The 17,829-nt window shown below is 54.1% G+C and overlaps 1 protein-coding gene across 1 annotated transcript; it reads right to left on the bottom strand.

Moving 5' to 3' along the window:
- Nucleotides 1–1,642: 1,642 nt before the first annotated feature.
- Nucleotides 1,643–8,327, bottom strand: SERPINE1 (serpin family E member 1). Its single transcript, XM_067705812.1, has 9 exons — nucleotides 8,167–8,327; nucleotides 7,230–7,501; nucleotides 6,352–6,585; nucleotides 5,623–5,817; nucleotides 4,812–5,010; nucleotides 3,264–3,364; nucleotides 3,060–3,146; nucleotides 2,442–2,525; nucleotides 1,643–2,112 (listed from the first exon to the last, which is right to left on the bottom strand). Exons 2-9 carry the CDS (start codon nucleotides 7,498–7,500, stop codon nucleotides 2,075–2,077), a joined length of 1,209 nt encoding a protein of 402 aa, XP_067561913.1. The 5' UTR covers nucleotide 7,501; nucleotides 8,167–8,327; the 3' UTR covers nucleotides 1,643–2,074.
- Between the last annotated feature and the right edge of the window lie 9,502 nt (nucleotides 8,328–17,829).

Here is a 17,829-nt window from a genome sequence, read left to right as displayed (position 1 = left end):
CCGATGATGTCGACTGGATCCAGGGGCTCTCCATGGTGGGGGAAATGGATCTGGTCTGGGTTTTGAGAAATGGGGAGTGGGGTAGGCATGGGGGAGGGTGGGGACATTTGGTGGGGAAGGAAATGGCATGAACAGAGATGGGAAGTGACAGGGGCAGTGAGCAGGTGTGTCTGGGCAGGTGGCAGGCGTTCGGGGAACCCTCTTTCCTTTTTGAGGATGATGCCCAAAGGGAGAATCATGTCCTGCACAGCGTATCCCCGGGGGTCTTCTTGCAGAGCCCGGTGGCCAGCCCTGTGGATTCACCCGTGACGGGACAGTGGGCCTTGAGCTTGTGGGTGTGTGTTGCATAAAGATCCCTTTCACCCGAGAGGTCTGTGAACTGACCGTTTGGAGTTTGTACCGTGTGAAACATGGGAAGCCAAGGCCAGGGACGATTTTGGAGTATTTTTATTTGTTTATTACTTTAAAAAAACATTTTTTAGCTGCTTCTATATCAAAAGTGAAAAAGCATAGAATTCACCACACTTTCAGGAACGTTGGACCCCACGTTTGGGTATCCTTGAGGGTACTGTGTGTGGCTCTCATTGTCCAGTGCATCATGAAAAAAGAACAAAAACACACAAAGAACGAAGATTTTTCACTGAGGGGCGTAGTGGGATGATTAGGGTTCTATTAGGTTACATTCATTCGACGCCTACGTGCAATTCTTCAATACATTGGTCTTCATGCCTTACCCACCAGCTAGTTGGCTTTCAGAAAGATTAGCTAACGGGGGTAATTGAGCCCGAGCTTCTTGCTGTCTCTCTCATTCTCTCTCTCTCTGTCTCTCTCTCTCTCTCTCTCTCACGTGTCCACAGCTCACACACAGCAGCCGGAAATGACACACTGAAGTGAGTCACCAATGCGGCTGTGAGTCACCATGTAATTGGGGAAAGTTCTGTCCTGCTAGGTCGTGTAGCCCCTTGCACTCCTGCTCCTAAGTATATTGGAAAATTTTGAAACAACAGCTCTGTCTGCCTTCACCCACCACATCCTTTTGGTCCCTAACGTGGGCTGAAGTTGGACAGTCCTGGCAGGGGTCCTGCTCCACGGAGTGGAAAGGCCAGGAGAGGAGCGATGGGATTCGGGCAGCCACCAGGTGGCAGTGTGGGCCCTATCACTCCCGCTGCCAGGAGGGGAATGACAGGCAAGTGGCCACTCCTGAGGTGCAATGACACAGACCACAAAGGAACACTATGAACAAGTTTAAATAATAGGTTTTCTCCATAGTCCTTTCTCTCTCACAAGCACACAAGGACAAGGATGTGATAAATGCTCAAGGACACGCCTGGCATCCCACCCTCCCCACCAGGATATTGGCGCCAAGAAGGAGGCATAAATCTCATCTCTCTCCCTCTATTTCTGCAACATAAAGTTTGTGGGAAGCAGCAAGCTGCTTCTCTGAGTAAACAAGTCACCTACACTCCAAAATAATATATGCACGCTGTTTCTGGGGAGGGAGCAGCCAGGCCTGGGTGGGTCTCGTGCCTCTGAGCTGGGGGAGGACGGACCTTGACATGAAAGAGTGTTTCTCCCGTTGGCCTTCTTTGGCCTGCAGCCAGCTTTCTCAGCAGCGGCAGACAGTGCAAGAGTGACGGCAACGTGACCAGAACACAAATTATTTCTAGCAAACACACAAAAGCTCCTTCCTGTAAGCCTTGCGGCGCCTCCTGCCAGGGCCTCAGGGGGATCCAGGTCCGAAGACCCGAACGGGCAGAGCGATGGGCTGAGGCAGCCGCGCAAATGATCCTGGGAGTTCTGCAGTCTTGTTGGGAGACCTTCGGGGCATTGTGCTTCTGAAGTCTCTCCCAGGGTCTCCGCTGGGGAGTTTAACTCAAAGGTCCTCTTTCCCCCTCCTGGGAGAGCCGGAGGTCTAAGAGACAGATTCGAAAGATTTACCATTAAAAAAAAAAAAAAAGATAAATATCTTCTCTTTCTCCAGAAAAATGAATTAAAATAAAAATTCTTTGCTCCGGAGTTTCTTCTTCTTGGACATCTCCAGTTCCGTCCCAGATGAGGGCTGCATTTCCCATGGTCAGGGTTCCATCACTTGGCCCATGAAAAGGACAGTTCCTGAGGACGGAAGAATCATGGGAGATGAGAAGGGGGGGAAGGGGAACAGCACAGCTCACCCAGCTGGGTGTTTACGGATGAACTGAGATACAGGGAGATGAGTGAGTGCCTGGAGGCACAGCTGCTCTAGTGACTAAGCTGGGACTGGGGGACAGACTGAGCACCCCGTCTGGAGAGAGCACTGCCTCCGAGGAGGGGAAGGGGAACAGAGCTATGATTCCTTGCCTGGAGTCCTCTTGGGGGGAGTGGGGGTGTCTACACCTGCCCGGACTAGTGCCCGAGTCCAGGAAAGCAGGGGGGGTGGGGGGTCTCCCAGGCCCCCGGCTCACCTGTGGGGTTGTGCCGCACCACGAAGAGGAAGGGTCTGTCCATGATGATCTCCTCGGGGGCCATTCGGGCTGAGACTGTAAGGGCTGGAAAAGAAGGGACCACGTCTTAGAGCGGAGGGACGTGGGCACGGAAGACTGGATTGGTCACAGGTGATCCAGTGACAGTGGCACTGGGATGGGAGGGTTTTAGGAGACTCAGTTATTCCTGGATGTGGACCCTAAAAGTGTTGGGATGTCCTCTGAGGCCTGGTTTCCTCCAGGAATTGGGTAGAGATCTCTCAGGTAGTCACTCGCAGGCACGTTTATCTAAACCCTTTTAGGGCGTATTGGAAGCAAGTGCCTCTAAGGTGACTGACCACTGAGAGCAAAGCCAGGACCTCACAGTCAGAGGACCTCAGAGCCAGTGGGGAGGGAGCAGGGTGCCGGGGAAAGCAGGCCTGTATTCTAGTGGGATCGGGGTGATGCGCTCCACACAGGAAGCGAAGCTCTACCAGGAGAGACCTGGTTGACGTGGGCAGTGGGGTCTTCCTGGTTCACCCAGGGTCTGGGTGCCAGACCGCGGGCCCTCCTGGAAGCCTGGGGCTGAGACTTGCCAGACCTCACCTGAGCCTGACTCACCTGTGGAGGAGGACGCCACCGTGCCGCTCTCATTCACCTCAATCTTCACTTTCTGCAGCGCCTGCGACACGTACAGAAGCTCTTGATCTGAAACAGAGGTGGATACCAAAACACATCAGCTTTGGTTCTCAGTGAGAAGCTCCTTAGTCCTCTTAGGGACCCCACTGTCCACCAGGGGAAGAAAGTGAAAGGAAAACCTCTTACCTGAAAGTCTTGAGAAGTCTGCCTGGTTTGGCCTAAACATGTCGGTCATTCCCAAGTTCTCCAGGGGCCTCCTGAGGTCAATTTCACTCTCCAGGGAGAACCTGCAGACAGGAGCAGGACACAGCTCAAGCTCAGGCCACCTCTAACCCCACCAAGTATCTCCGTCCCCACAGACCAACAGGATGGGGACTGATGTGAAAGTAGAAGTGGGGGCTTCCCTGGTGGTGCAGTGGTTAAGCATCCACCTGCCAATGCAGGGGACATGGGTTCGAGCCCTGATCCGGGAAGATCCCACATACCACAGAGCAACTAAGCCCATGTGCCACAACTACTGAGCCTGAGCTCTAGGGCCTGCGAGCCACAACTACTGAGCCCACGCGCCTAGAGCCCGTGCTCCGCAGCAAGAGAAGCCACCACAATGAGAAGCCCGTGCACCGCAACGAAGAGTAGCCCCCACTGGCCACAACTAGAGAAAGCCCGTGTGCAGCAACGAAGACCCAACACAGCCAAATAAAATAAATAAATAAATAAATAGATTAAAGAAAGTAGAAGTGGGAAGCTTGTTTTTTCAAATCCGTTGGCAAGGTCTCCTCCTTGCTGGGAGATTCTAGTACTAATGAACATTTTCCTGCAATCTCCCCATCCCCTTGAACCTATGACTAATTACTTTCCTCAAATAAGGCAGTAGTTTGAGCACAATTATATTCAGTCTGACTGGGGAGGGAGGGGGCAGGGCAAATTCTTCTGCAAGGATATTTGAACAAAAAGCCGGTCTGTAGATTGTGTTCTGAGAGCTGAGCCTGAGGAGGACTCCAGCAGCGAGGCTTTGGGGCTCTCGCTCTGCTTCCCATCAGGGCACAACTAATTACCTCTATTTTTTTTTTTTTGAGAGAGAGAGAGAGAGAGAGAGAGAGTGCGTGCTAACCAACTAAATGATCCTCTTTCCCTAAGCCTGGCATTATGGCATCTGGAAATTTGGGGTAAGCATAGTGGGAAGCTTCCCCACAATTCTGGAATTATCCAGCCTCACCCTCCGGCACCCTCTTTGCTTCTGCAGAAGGATTTTTAAAACTCTGCTTCGTTGGAAGCCAGCTAGAAGCTGTGGTTCTGGCTGTTTCATCTGCGGAAGTGATTCCTTTTGTCTCCATTGTTTAGATGCTAACTTGAAGAGAAGGGGGTGGGAGCGAGGGGCGCTCCTAAAAGGGTGTAGATCGATGTATTCCCCTCCACCCCAACCCTGCATCATCTATCTCTCTGGCTCTTCCTTTGGCTTAGCTTTTGCTGGGTATTCAGAGGGTGGCAAATGTGGGGCATGGTCTAGAAACTGCCCTCCAGCAGAAGAGGGATGATGAGAGGAATCTTAATCAAACCCAGGCCGGAGTGTTTCCCATCAGCCACCCACACATGTCCCTGTCCCTACCCTGCAGATGTCACGTTTGGGAAACTCCACATGGGGGTGGCACTTCCAGGGAACCAGGGGAGAGGGGAGGGGGTAGGCAGAGGGGACTAGAGCATTGGCAAGTGTGGCAAGAGCAAAGGGTGGCTTACTTGGGCAGAACCAGGAGGCGGGTCAGTGTGGTCATGTTCCCTCTCCACTGGCTGATGAGCTGGGCATCCAGAATGCTGGTGAGGGCAGAGAGAGGCACCTCTTTTTCATAGGGGGCAGCAATGAACATGCTGAGAGTGTTCCCATGGTAGGGCAATTCCAGGATGTCGTAGTAATGGCCGTCGGGGGTGGTGAACTCAGCTGTGAAGACACCAAGATGGCGCATTGGCAATGGCTCCAGTTCTTGTTGGTTCTAACCCAGCAGTGGCTTTTCAACTAGTCCTCCTGTCCCCTCCACTCTTTGGAAGCCAGCTCTCCATCCTAGCTTTTGAGGCTCCCCCACCCCACCACTCCCCTGTTCAATGTCTTTATTCCCATTTCCCTTCTCTTCTGCTAAATCACAGTGTCTTCTGGGTTCTCTGTCTCCTGTTGGCCTTCTTCACCTTCACAGCCTTCTCCCCAGTACCCAGCTACTAATTCATTCCAATCCCCATCTCCTTAATCTCAACTTTCACATCACTCTTCCCCAGAAGGATCTGTGAACCCCAGGTTATCACACTAGAACCACATGAAGATGAGAGATGGGGTCAAAGTGGTCAACTATGGGCCTGAGGGAATTTCTGGATTTCAGCTTCATCTTGCACAAGGTAAAAGCTACTTCCTGCTGCTCTGATAATCCCAGTGTCTCCTACCTGGGGAGTCTTTGTCACAGCTGGGGTGTATTCTAGGGTTTCTCCTCCCTTAGAGGGGATGCCCCCCAGGGATGAGGTGCAGTCACTGTGGGACTTGGGGAAGGGAGGGTCCTGCACTTACTGTAGTTGAACTTGTTGGTCTGAGCCATCATGGGCACAGAGACAGTGCTGCCATCGGACTTGTGGAAGAGGCGGTGGTGGGTGCTCGACTCTAGAAAAGGCATCTTCCACTGGCCGTTGAAGTAGAGGGCGTTTACCAGTACCAGGCGTGTCAGCTGGTCCACAGCCCCTTCGCCAAGTAGGTCGCTGATCATGCCTGTGGGAAATCGAGGCGATCAGGAGGCTAGATATTTTTAAATCCTTTTAGATGGTCCTCTTTGGCGCCCAGTCCTCCAATGGATGTGTGTCAGAAGGGATTCCGTCAGAAGACAGACTGGGTAAGGTTTAGTGAACCTATCTAGTTGCTTTCAACCACTTTCATCTTCCTAAGAGTCTCAGAAAGCCTTCCAGCTCACCACACTTTCGTGGTCTTGGGATCCTGTCCAGGATCAGACCTGGAAATATGTCTCCCCTTACTTTGCTCCCTAAGCTGCAGTCTTGACGGGTTGTGTGTGCCCCTTGTCATGGTTATTACTGTTCTTATAACACCTCGCAATACTTTTTAGGGATGACTTTAGAGTTGGTTCACGGGGAAAGCCTAATTATGGAAAAACATGATGCTTTGATTCTTAAAGCACTTGACTTGTCTACAGAGCAGAAGATGCTGGAAGGGAGAGGTTAGGACACTTAGGATTTGAATCCCTTTTCTCTGCAGGCCCTGGGGACTGGCCTTCTTTCCCTGCCTGCTCACCTTTTGTGTGTCTTTTCACCCAGTCGTTGACGATGAACCTGGCTCTCTCTGTCTCTGAGAAGTCCACCTGCTTGACTGTGGTCCGGAACAGCCTGAAGAAGTGGGGCATGAAACCCTGGACCAGCTTCAGATCCCGCTGCACAAAGATGGCATCAGCCGTGCTGATCTCATCCTTATTCCATGGCCCCATGAGCTCCTTGTACAGTTGATGGAGGGCAGGGGCCATGCCCTTCTCTGGGCCAAAGCGGGGAGGAAAGGACACATTAAGGTCATCTCAAACCCAGGGCTCCCAGTGGAGCTAACTTCCCCTAACCCTGCCCACATGCACAGGACTCTTCTGCTCCCCCAGAGGTCTCTGGTTGGAGATTTCATTCCAAACCTTAATCTTTCCTGCATCTCCCTCTTTTCTTCAAAAATCTTAGGTCCTAACCCTTATCTTTGGCTTGGAATATTTTTCTCTGTTTTTAAGTTATAAACCCTAATTTTTTCTTTTAATAATAACAATAGCTATCAGGCACTTCACATGCATCATTCTAGTTGACCCTCACAACAGCCCCATGTGGTCGATACTTTTATTGTCCCCATTTTGCAGATGAGGACACTGAGGTTCGGAGGGGTTAAGGTCACACAGTATATGAGTGGTGAGGCAGGGCTGTTTTATACCAGATCCACTGGCCTGTACACCTTGTGACTGTCCAAGAACCAAGTGACACAGGGTGTGGTGAGAAGAAGATGCAGTGGTCCATCCCTGTGTCATGGGAGGACAGGAGTTGGCTCAGCTAAGCTGGGGTCAGCCCTTCCTCTGCCTCTGGTCGGTTACACCCCTGTCCTGGGAAGACCACGTGAATGCCCGCCTCCCACTCTGCCCCATCTCTCACCATCAATCTTGAATTGCATCGCCTCTTGGATCTGCTGCTGTGTTTCTCCTCCTGTGGTCAGCTGTAACATGGCCATGACTGAGGCTACCCCATAGGGTGAGAAAACCACGTTGAGGTCCTTGGAGGCCTGCACCACCTGCTGAAACACTTTCACTCCAAAGTCTGCGGCGAGGTGGGCCGCCGGAGACTGGTGTTGGTAGGAGGCAGACCCTTCACCAAAGATGAGGGCCACGCCCAGTGCGAGGCAGGCGAAGACAGGAGACATCGGCATCCTAGAGCCAGTGGAAAAAGATCCGATGAGGGAAGAGTTCCGGAAGGATGGTGAGTGGGGAGGGGTGATGGGACCCCAGCCGCGGCCAGGCTCCCCATGTTTGCCGCTAGCAGATGATACGTGAACAGGAGGGCAAGACAGAAACCGTGATGGGTTCAGATCCTGAGTCTTTTCCCCTCTGTCTCAGCCCCAGGGAGTCTTAAGTGCGTTTTCACCTGCGGGAATCTTGGAACCCGCTGGCTCCACCCTCCAAGAGATCTCCTTTCCCTTCCAGGAGGCTGAAAGGTGAAATTATAATAACATCTGTGATTTACACGATGCTTTTTAATTCTCTTGTGATGCTTTGTAATTCTCTTGTAATTCTCTTTCACAATCATGGCTTCATTCAAGTTAGCAGGCATGAAAAACCCCTTTCCTGCGCTGGGAAGGGGGAATGTCTCCATGGAGAGGGTCCAAGAGAAGTGAGGCCCTTGCTTCTGGGTGGTGGGATTGTTGGGGGGTCCTGCCCATCTTCCCTGCTCTCCTGTGATCAGTGATATGACGGGGTCAACTCAGGGCTGCAGGTCTCCGGGGAAAGAAAGAGGAACACCGGGGCTTGTCTGCAGAGGGGTGCTCCCTGCTTTAGCCCGAGGTCCGGAGATGGAGAGAGTTTGCTTTTACTCTTACCTGAAATTCTCAAGGTGCCTTGTGACTGGCAGTTTGTCCTGCTGCTGCTGGGGCTTCGGGTGTTGACGGCGGTGGCTACTCCTCTGCTGGGGAGGGGGTGTGGCTCTTTGGACAGCGCTCTTGGTCTTTCAGCCAGATGCGGCTGTGCTCCTCTGGAGGCTGCTGCTTCCCTTTATACCAGATGTGGGCCGGAAGTAGATTAACTCATGGCCCGGCCCCGCCCACTTTCTGGCTCTGGAAGTCTGTCTGAACAGCAGCCGGGCCCCCTCAGCACCTCCCTCTGTGGGACTTGCTGAGGCATCTGTGTGTGTGTGTGCGTGCTGCCCTGTGTGTGTACATGTCAGAGAGGGCTTGGAACAATTGAGCAAATCCTGGCTGCCTTGACCCCAGGGCCTCCCTTGATTCTGCTGCCCTCTGCCTCGGGATGTTATGCCAGCTTGACCCCTGGCACCCAGTGCTTACTTTCCCCAGTGCTCAGTGTAGGGAAATGATTTACACTTCCTCCTTTTCCTTTGGAGAAACAGATCGCTGCAGAGTTATCAAAGAAACTAAAGATCCTGCAGACTTTTGTCCACCAGCTCCATGCACTGGCCAAACTGGGAAGAACACCCCTCCCTCTTCCTGAGTACATCCCAGCAGCCAGAGGGCCCGGAGCGTGCCATGTGATTGTCTGGGTTTTGACTGTCTAGGACATGAGCCTGGTGGAGAACTCCCTCCCCTCTTTCCGTCTTCCCTGCCAAGCGCCTGCCAGCCCGTCCACTGGGTGATGTGTGGCTGACTCCCCCACGTGTCCAGACTCTGGTGATGTCCCCAGGGCTCTCTTTGTGTCAACAGTCCTGTATGGCTGGGGTTTGAGGTGTGCTGGGTGGGGTGGTGGGTAACCGGGGTAAAGGGGTAAAGCCTTGGTGGGAAATTAGGAGCCCAGTGTGTAGGTTTCATTTTTCTGGCTGCCTGCTGTGACTGGGGAGGATTATGTCTTATCCTTTTCCTCCAGATGCAAACATTTGGAGGGCTGGAGCGGCGGCAGTAGGGATGGAAGTAAGGGCGTCAATTCACGGCGGGTTTACGGGGTGTGCTTCTAGGGCACTGGGATTAGGGGTGGCAAAGTGGCCAAAGAATTCTGTCGATGGTGGACGTTGGCGAGAGGCCAGTTTGTAGGACTGGGCTGGTGCATTTAGCGGTCTGGTGACACCCTTGGCTGTGTGCCTGATGTTGTGGACGGGGTAGTGCCAGAGGGGTCCTGGGGGGGATGGAGCCCTTGACTTGGGTGGCGGAGTCCACACACTGTCATGTTTTGTGTAGGTGGTGGGGTTCGGCTGGGAGTATCCATGGAGACAGCCGGTAGCAGAAGCACAGGAAGTTTAAGTGGGTGGATGTGTCAGGATGTTTGTTTTAGCTTTTTTAAGTAAACAGATACCAAGGGCAACTGCAACTGGAGGACTTTCCCATTTTCCCTCTGCCTCCACCTTTGTTTTCCCTGTTGCCCCTGGGAACCAGGTGGGGATGTGGAGTGGCACGGAGAGAAGGGGAAGCCTCCAAGCCATCTCCTAACCCCAGAAAGGCCCCAATGCCTTGCCCTTCACCCTTGGGGGCCACAGGGGGACAGGGACCTGGGAGTCTGCGTTGGGAGTGCCAAGCCCCAAGTTGGAAGAGCAGTGGGACAAGAGGCGGCTGGGGGCTTCCCTGGTGGCGCAGTGGTTGGGAGTCCGCCTGCCGATGCAGGGGACGTGGGTTCGTGCCCTGGTCCGGGAAGATCCCACATGCCGCGTGGAGCGGCTGGGTCCGTGAGCCATGGCCGCTGAGCCTGCACGTCCGGAGCCTGTGCTCCGCAACGGGAGAGGCCACAACAGTGAGAGGCCCGCGTACCGCCAAAAAAAAAAAAAAAAAAAAAAAGAGGCGGCTGGACCTGCCCTCCAGGTGCCCCGCTGTCCGGCCTCTCCAGCCACTTCAGCTGAGCCTCATGCCTTCCTCCGTGGGCTATTCCAGAAGCTGTTGTCTCTCTCCTCGCCCAGCCTCAGCCATAAAAGCCCTGTTGTTTTCTGGGACCGCCTGGGTCCTGCCAGGGCAGTGACCATTTCTGTCCCCACCCCTGGACCTGAATGATCCTGTTGCCGTTCCAGAAAAGCCCCTCTGTTCCTGGGCACAGGAGCACCTGGGAGCAGCTCTATGTCCTGTTGGAGAAAGAAGGGGTACGCTTTACCTTGGAAACAGAAAGGGCTGACTTACTAAGGGGTCTTTTCCCAAGCTGGAGGAGACTTGTAGGTGTCTGGTGGGTGTGGATTAGAAACTGAGGCAAAGCCTAGTGTAACTGTACCATGCTGGGTTTTCTGACCCTCCCTTTGACTTTCTGATCACTTGGGGCCACCAGAGGATCTAAACCCAGACTTGATCGTGGTCCCTGCCTCTCCTCTCCGTGAAACGACCTTACCTCCCCCTGGTCTGCCCTCAGGAGATCTCCTCCACACCAGGGTGCAGTCCAATCACCCGCTGCCCCAAAGCAGACCTCCTGCAACGCCCTTCTCAGAATCCAGCCTGACTCAAGGAGCTGTCACTTTCCCTGAACACCAAACAGCCTTGACCCCGTCACCTCTTTCAAGCATTGGCTCTTTCTTAAGGGGTCAAAAGTCCCTACTGTTGAAATAACTGGATCTCAGACTCCTGGAGGGTCAGAGATAAGAGAATGAGTTATAGGGCTGTGGATTTTCGGGGGAAGTTCCGGTTCTAGCCAACTGGGAAAGATGTTTTCATCTGCTCTGAGCAGGTGTTTCGTGACGAGATCAGACTCACACTTTCCGTGACTGTCCCCCTACCCTGTCCCCATCCCACCCCCCAGTAGCCCTGCTTCCACTGGGGCCTCCGCCATGCTGGTCTTCCCTCCAACGCTTCACCTCCTGCCCCGCAGTTGCCCTCTAGCTCTCTGCTCTTCCGCTTTGCTTCCCCTTTGCTCTCCAAGCCCCAGGTACCCACCCTCTTTTTCTCTTTCCTTTTCTCCCTCTGAGACTCCCTTTTCTTATTGCTTCTACTCATCCCTCCATCCACTGGGAATCTCCAGCCCCTCCCGCCCATCTCCTCTAGTCTCAGCCATGTGAGCTCTCTCCCCGTTTTCCCCCTCTCTCTTTTCTGCTCTCCGTGACTCAATCCCTCTTTCCCTCTCCTCTCCTCGTGCAGAATCCCTTTTACAGTCAAATGCTCTGCTCCAGGCCTTCCTGTGGGAAGAAGAGGCTGCCTCCTATCAGTTACACAGGCTCCCTGGAATGTTAAGAGCCGGCCTCCTGACTCTTGGTAATGTCACTGGGAGAGCCGGGGGTGGCAGAAGGCCGGGGTCCTACTAACTCACAGTGCTGTTTCTGGCCTGGTGGTTTTCCAAAGAATACAACACCCAAAATAGCTTGTGTTTGGGCTGGGCTCTCGGCCCCATCTTGTAGGAGTGAGCCGAGGCCTGGGCTACGTGTCAGCTTTTTCTCATTGAAGATCACGGCCCTGGGACAGCCCGACAGACATGGGCCACCTCGGCCTGTCCAAGGTCCCTCCTCACACTGCCGCCGAGCCTGACTCTCCCCTAATCTGCCACCATAAGCCCCTCTCCTTTACGCTTTCTCCAGCCGCCACCTCCAGCCATCTCGCCTTAAATTCCCGTAACAGTAGAACCTGCATCCCCCAACGTGGGATGCTTTTTTCTCCAATCATGTCATAGAGTTTCAGAGCGGAGGGCTCTAAGAACCATCTGGTCCGGTCCTTTGAATTTTCAGGTAAGAGACCTGAGGCCCAGAGAGGCCGTGGGATGTGTTTGAGAACACACAGCGACATACCATAAATGGGAGAACAGTGCCCATCGAGCCTGCCTGGTCAGGGTTCTGACACTTAGCTACTTATGTGTCTTTGGGCAAAACCAAACTTTGTGGGTCTCCGTTTTTGTATGTGAGGTAGGTATGTAGATGGACACTCATTCTCACCCTTCAGGGTTTTTGTGAGGATTAAATGAAATATTGTAAGCATCCGACATATTCCAGGCTCTCACTAAGCGGCAGCCACTCTCGGTTGGGGCAGAACCAGGACAGGAACCCAGACAGCTTGAGCTGTTAACTTTGACACAAGGCAAGCGCCTTGTTATATATTTTGATGTCTCTCAGTGATTAGCAGAGTGGATGAAATGCCTTGGGAAGCGGACTGGCTGGTCACCCACGAGAACGGCTGCCGCCCCTCTGTCCATCTCAGGCCAGGTCCTCTGGATTTCACCCTGAGCCTGACGTGCTCCCACTGGCCGACTTCACAGACTTTAGATCCTGGGACGATTTTCCTCTCTGAGCTGTGGGGTCACATGTGGACGCCACTGACATTTGGCTCGTGTCTTGAACCCTCCAGCATACCAGGAAGGACGGAGGCTTATTTTCTCAGCAAGTGAAAGTGGAGTAGACTTTGACCTACTCTTCTGGTCTTGGCCCTTTTGTCCCCTTCTCTGCCACCCACATCCCCTACGTCCTGTTGATTCCCCTATAACACCCCCTAACAGTTGAACCACTTTTACAAACATCCCCTTCTCTTACAGTCACTTCTGTGCTTATCCTTCACTTCACTGTGTCCGTCGCCATGTCTTGTGTATCCTTATTTCTTGGAGGGGCGTTGGGGGACAGTATTCCCTTGGGGGTGGCCTCTCATAATGTCAGTGTTCAGTGAGCACCAGAGACCCCCCACAGACCCCAGGCAAGAAAGAGCCTGTTCTCTTGGAAGAAAGAGGCAGAGGGAGAGAAGGGGGCCCAGTGTGGCCACAGGGGGATGTATGGGGCAGATGGCATGTGTGATTCCTGGGGTTGCTGTGACCGCAGAGCCTGCCGGTGGCAGCCAGAATGAGGTAGTGCAGGCCTGGGAGCCTCCCGCTCCCACTGGGTCTACCCTAGTCGGATCCTAACCCTGCTTCTACTTCTCTCTCCACGTACATAGATTGTCTAACTCTGATTCACTTCTTTCCTGTTTACCAGAACTTGTTCCTCATTCCCAGCGTTCCTGAATCTCCTTTTATCACTTTCTCTGGATACATCTTTCATTTTACCCTGGCTGTTGTGTGAATCTTCCCCCAAATGGCCAAACGGTTATTGACAATCAATGCCCGATGGTGTGATTCACAGAAACATAAGCTTCTCCCTTCTCCGAAGGCACAGACACACGTCCTGGGACAGAAGATTAACATCATGCAATGATTAGATTAAAACCATCTGTCAAACTCTGTATACAAAGTTGTAAGACTCAGGCTATCAGGGTGTAGGCCCAAATGTGGACGGAAGTCTTCCCGGAGGAAGAGGTACTGATGCTGGGTTGCAAGGGAGAAGCAGAGGGCAGCTTGGATGGGGCGGGGGAGCAGGGGGCGGGTCACAGATCCCAGGACAGGGAGGGGAGACAATGCTCTCATCCTCTCTCCACCTGTCTCCATCTCTGGGCAGCAACCCTTTCTACCTGAGGCATCCCATCTCCGTCTTGCTCTCTTCATGGGCTTCTGTGTTCTAGGTCTGCTCTCACTGCAGCCTCTTCCCAGGTGCTGGAAGTAGAGGCTCCTGCTCTAGTCTGCGTCCTGGCTCTGGACGCAACCAGTTTACTGAGCTGGGCAGACGGCCAGATAACCAACCACGGGTTCTAACCCGCAGATATGGAGGGCTGACAAGAAGGGAAGTGGAACCTTCTGATGGTGGTGGTGACCCTGGGTCAGTGGGGAACCTGTGGGTGGCACAGGTCCCAGGAACGAAGCAGCCTGGTGATGCAGCACAGATGGAATTTGCCAGTGGGGAGCCAGGGACGTCCCGAGTCACTGACTATTCCTTCTCTCTTACTTCGTCGCCATATGGAAGCAGGCCTTCTCTGCATGTCTGTCTATCTGAGTCACCCCGGGCTGCCTCAGCTGGCTTGGCGAGCAGGAAGGCAGTCGGCGCCTGTCTTGCTGGCTTGCTTGGATCCGTGGGGGACCCAGAACCCATCCTGTGCCCCTCCACGTCGTGCGGCAGCTGAAAGGGCTGGGGAGAGCAGTGCAGCGTTTGAAGGAAAGGCAACAGGACGACCTCAGCTTGATCAGGGGAGTCACAGGACGGCTGCCTTCCCCTCATCCTCCAGCTCAGGTGTTCAGAAAGGAGCTTCTCTGAATCTCTTCTGGGATGGGTTTGATGTGACATTCAGAGATGCCTTCAGAGACTGCCCCGCAGTCGCTGTCCTAAGCAGCACCCTCTACTCGCTGCAGGCTGGAGGCCACATAGAAACACTGTCCCGACTCCGTCCACACCCGCCTCCCAGTTCCTGGCTTCCTGGGCCCACTCCCTTCTCCAGAGCACCCAGCTCTTCCTTGCAACTGCTCCTGTCCCTTACGTTATCCTCGGAGACCTGCTTTTTCTCTCCTGGATCCCCGTGGCTGCCTCCTCCTGACCTCAGAGACCCCACCCTGATTACGAAAGGCATCCCAAGGAGACCCACAACCAGAAGGTTCCCCTTCCCTTCTTGTCAGCCCTCCATATCTGCAGGTTCGAACCCGTGGATGCAACCAACCGATCATATCCGCAGTCGGTTGAATCCCCTGATGCAGGATTTGTGGATACGGAGGACAGAGTACACTATACCATTTTATATAAGGGTCTAGAGTATTTGTGCATTTTGGTACCTGCGGGGGTCCTGGAACCAATCTGCAGATACCGAGGGAAGACTGTATTCAATCAGACCTGCTTACTGAGCCACGTGTGTTTGCTCTCAACACATCAGGATTCTCCGGTGGTCATCACTGTGACCAGACATTCTGGCTCCAGTTATCCACATGGTCGTGAGCAAACCATTTTCCCTTCCTAATGCTTCAGTCTCTCTAGACAGACACCATGGGCGTGAACAAGATGTCTTCTGTAGAAAGAGGCAGATGTGGCCTGAGGACTAGCAGGAGACTCTGGGTAACTTTTTTACTCCCCACAGCCTTACTTTTCTCTTCTGCAAAATGGGGAGAATGATGCCACTTCCATAACTATCTTGTTAGGGTTTCAAAAGATGGCTTGAATGAAATGACCAAGTATATCTACCCATAGGAAGAAAGCAATCAGTAGCCTTCAGCTGACTTTAAAAAGTGTGTGTGTGTGTGTGTGTGTGTGTGTGTGTGTGTCCTCTCTTGAGCCCATTGGTTTCCTGAGGGTAGAGGGTAGAGACCAGGACTCCTGTGATAGAAGGGATTAGAGAATCAGGTTCTCAGGTAAGGAACCCCAGAAATTCAGCAGGTGGGGCTGGGGCACTGGGGCAAGGAAGGCCCATGTCTGGCACTGGCAGGGCAGGACCAGGCTTCCAGCAGATGCTTGAAAAAGACATCATTACCAAGTGAAGAAATTCGATCTCAAGCAGATGCTCGGAGCTGGAAATGCCTGCTGTCCGTCCTATTCCCAGGACCCAGAATTATAACATGACTTTGTCCTGAGCCCCTTGCCCGGTGGCGCCTCGCTGTGGCCCCCACTCCCATCAGTGTCAGGAACTAACAGGGCTGTGTGATTAAAGGGTGACGCAGGCAAACGCGTAACTGTCATTCCCATCGCAGCTCTGCCTGGGGGGACGGGGTGGAGGAGGGGCTGGGCTGCTGGAGTGAGGGGAGCTGAGGTGGCAGACGTGAGGCGGCCCAGACCTGACGGAGTCTGGGGCCCCTTCTGCTTCACGGCTGGGAGGGCAGGTTGACCTGGGCTGCATTTAACACCCAGGAATCAGACCTGGGCCCTTTCCTGGAACTGGCCTGTGGGCTGGGGTCCAGGTCAGGAGAGGGGAAGCATGAACCACCCCGTCTCAAGCACCTTCCACAACCCCACAGGGAGCGCCATGGGCAGGCAAGTTGGCACAAGTTGGGCAGTACTGCCTGCCACCCCTAACCCCTGTCCTGAGACCACACTGGAGATTGGCCTCAATCTTGGCCTGACCGTCTGGGCTCCCTGCCTGCCTTAGTGCCAGACGGGTCTCGTACCCAATCCAGGGAGGAATTAATTTGGGAGTGGGAAGTCCAAGGTCTGTCCCCGTCCGTGCAGAACCTCCCCATGTGTCCACCCCAGGCCTGCTCTCTGGGCCTCTCTGCCCACTGCAGGGGGTAGGGCTTGCCTGTGCATGGTGGACGCACCACCCACTGTGCACACACCGCCCATGGTGGACACACCGCCCATGGTGGACATGCCCCCCCACAGTGGGCACGCCACCCACAGTGGACATGCCACCCACAGTGGGCACGCCACCCACAGTGGACATGCCACCCACAGTGGACACACCGCCCATAGTGGACATACCACCCATAGTGGACACACCGCCCATGGTGGACACGCCACCCACGGTGGACACACCACCCACTGTGGACACGCCACCCATAGTGGACACACCACCCACTGTGGACACGCCACCCATAGTGGACACACCGCCCATGGTGGACATGCCCCCCCACAGTGGGCACGCCACCCACAGTGGACACACCACCCACTGTGGACACGCCACCCATAGTGGACATACCACCCACTGTTGACACACTGCCCATGGAGGACCACCACAGGCCCTGCAGAAGAGGCCTGAGGCTCCAATGAAGGAGGAATGATCAGCTTCCCACTTCCCACCTCCACCCTTTGCTGTCCTCAGCCCTTGTCCTCTCCACGAATGGCCGAGGTCCTGGCCGATGGCCAGCGCTGTCTGGACAAGAGGAAACCGGGATGTGAGGAACGGCAGCGGTGGGAGGAACGCAGAACGCTGAGTCTTCAAGAGCAGAAATTCCACCGGAAAGAAAACAATGCACGAGGGACAGAGTCACCTTCCAGGGAACAAGGGGGAAAGGAAAGAGACTGGGCCTTCCTGCTCCAGTCAGGTAAACAGCCCTGGGGATGCCCCAGCGTGAACTGGCTTCTAGGTATGGGCGCTGCAGTGGAAGGCTGGAGGTCTGAGTCCCGCGGTGTAGTGACTGGGAGAAATGGTCCCCGCCCCCTTTGCTGGCCTTCTTAGGCAGATGAGCTCCTAGGGGGGAAAACAGGGTCCCGTGCCAAGGTCAGGCGGATCCCGGGAGAACCGAAGGAGCATCTGGTAAAGAAGCCCATCTATGCTGGGACCGTCACAGCCCCCAGATGGCCAGTTGGCTGTTGGAAACCAAGTAAGACAATTCTAGGTTCTAGGGCAGGATTTGCAGAAGCTGGAACCTGCAGGAACTTCATTAGAGATGAATGAGGTCATGGCCGGGACAGGGTGGAGGCCTGCCCGGGGTCCCCCACTGTGTGCAATACCAGAGGGGAGAGTTCCATCCTCTTTCAGGGCCTTTAGAAAGAGTGTGGCAAATCCCAGAGCTAGAGGAGAGGCCTCCATCTGAAAGGGACAGGGAGAAGCAACCCCCTTGTCAGGGCTGCAGGGCCCCTAGCCTCCCGGACTCCCATGCTGGTAAGCCCGGAGGAAGGATGGACCCTGAGCCTCTGAAAACTCGTGCCAGACAGCCTGGATCTGTGACTGCCCCTGTTAGTGTGTTGAGGCAGCTTCTGATCTGCAAATCCATTCTTTTCTAAGGTGTTGGGGTCTGCATGCCTTTTCTTCAGGGTTTCAGGAGTTGCTCTCTTCCCCAAACTACAGCAGTAATGATGGCTAAGGTATGCTGAGTGGTTGCCATCTACCAGGCGCTCTTTGGTACTCATCACCTTAGTTCGTTCTCCTGTGGCT

Source organism: Pseudorca crassidens, chromosome 15 (genome assembly GCF_039906515.1).
Source record: "Pseudorca crassidens isolate mPseCra1 chromosome 15, mPseCra1.hap1, whole genome shotgun sequence".
NCBI classification, from domain to species: Eukaryota; Metazoa; Chordata; class Mammalia; order Artiodactyla; family Delphinidae; genus Pseudorca; species Pseudorca crassidens.
The sequence above is the reverse complement of the archived record's forward strand: the minus strand, read 5'-3'. Positions and strand labels throughout refer to the sequence as shown.

Excerpts from the sequence above, each read along its gene's own strand:
- SERPINE1 (XM_067705812.1), bottom strand. The coding sequence starts at position 7,500 with ATGCCGATGTCTCCTGTCTTCGCCTGCCTCGCACTGGGCGTGGCCCTC. Across the intron at positions 3,365-4,811 it reads CGCCTCCTGGTTCTGCCCAA|GTTCTCCCTGGAGAGTGAAA; the intron begins GTAAGCCACCCT and ends TCCTGTCTGCAG. Across the intron at positions 2,526-3,059 it reads GGTGGCGTCCTCCTCCACAG|CCCTTACAGTCTCAGCCCGA; the intron begins GTGAGTCAGGCT and ends CTTCTTTTCCAG.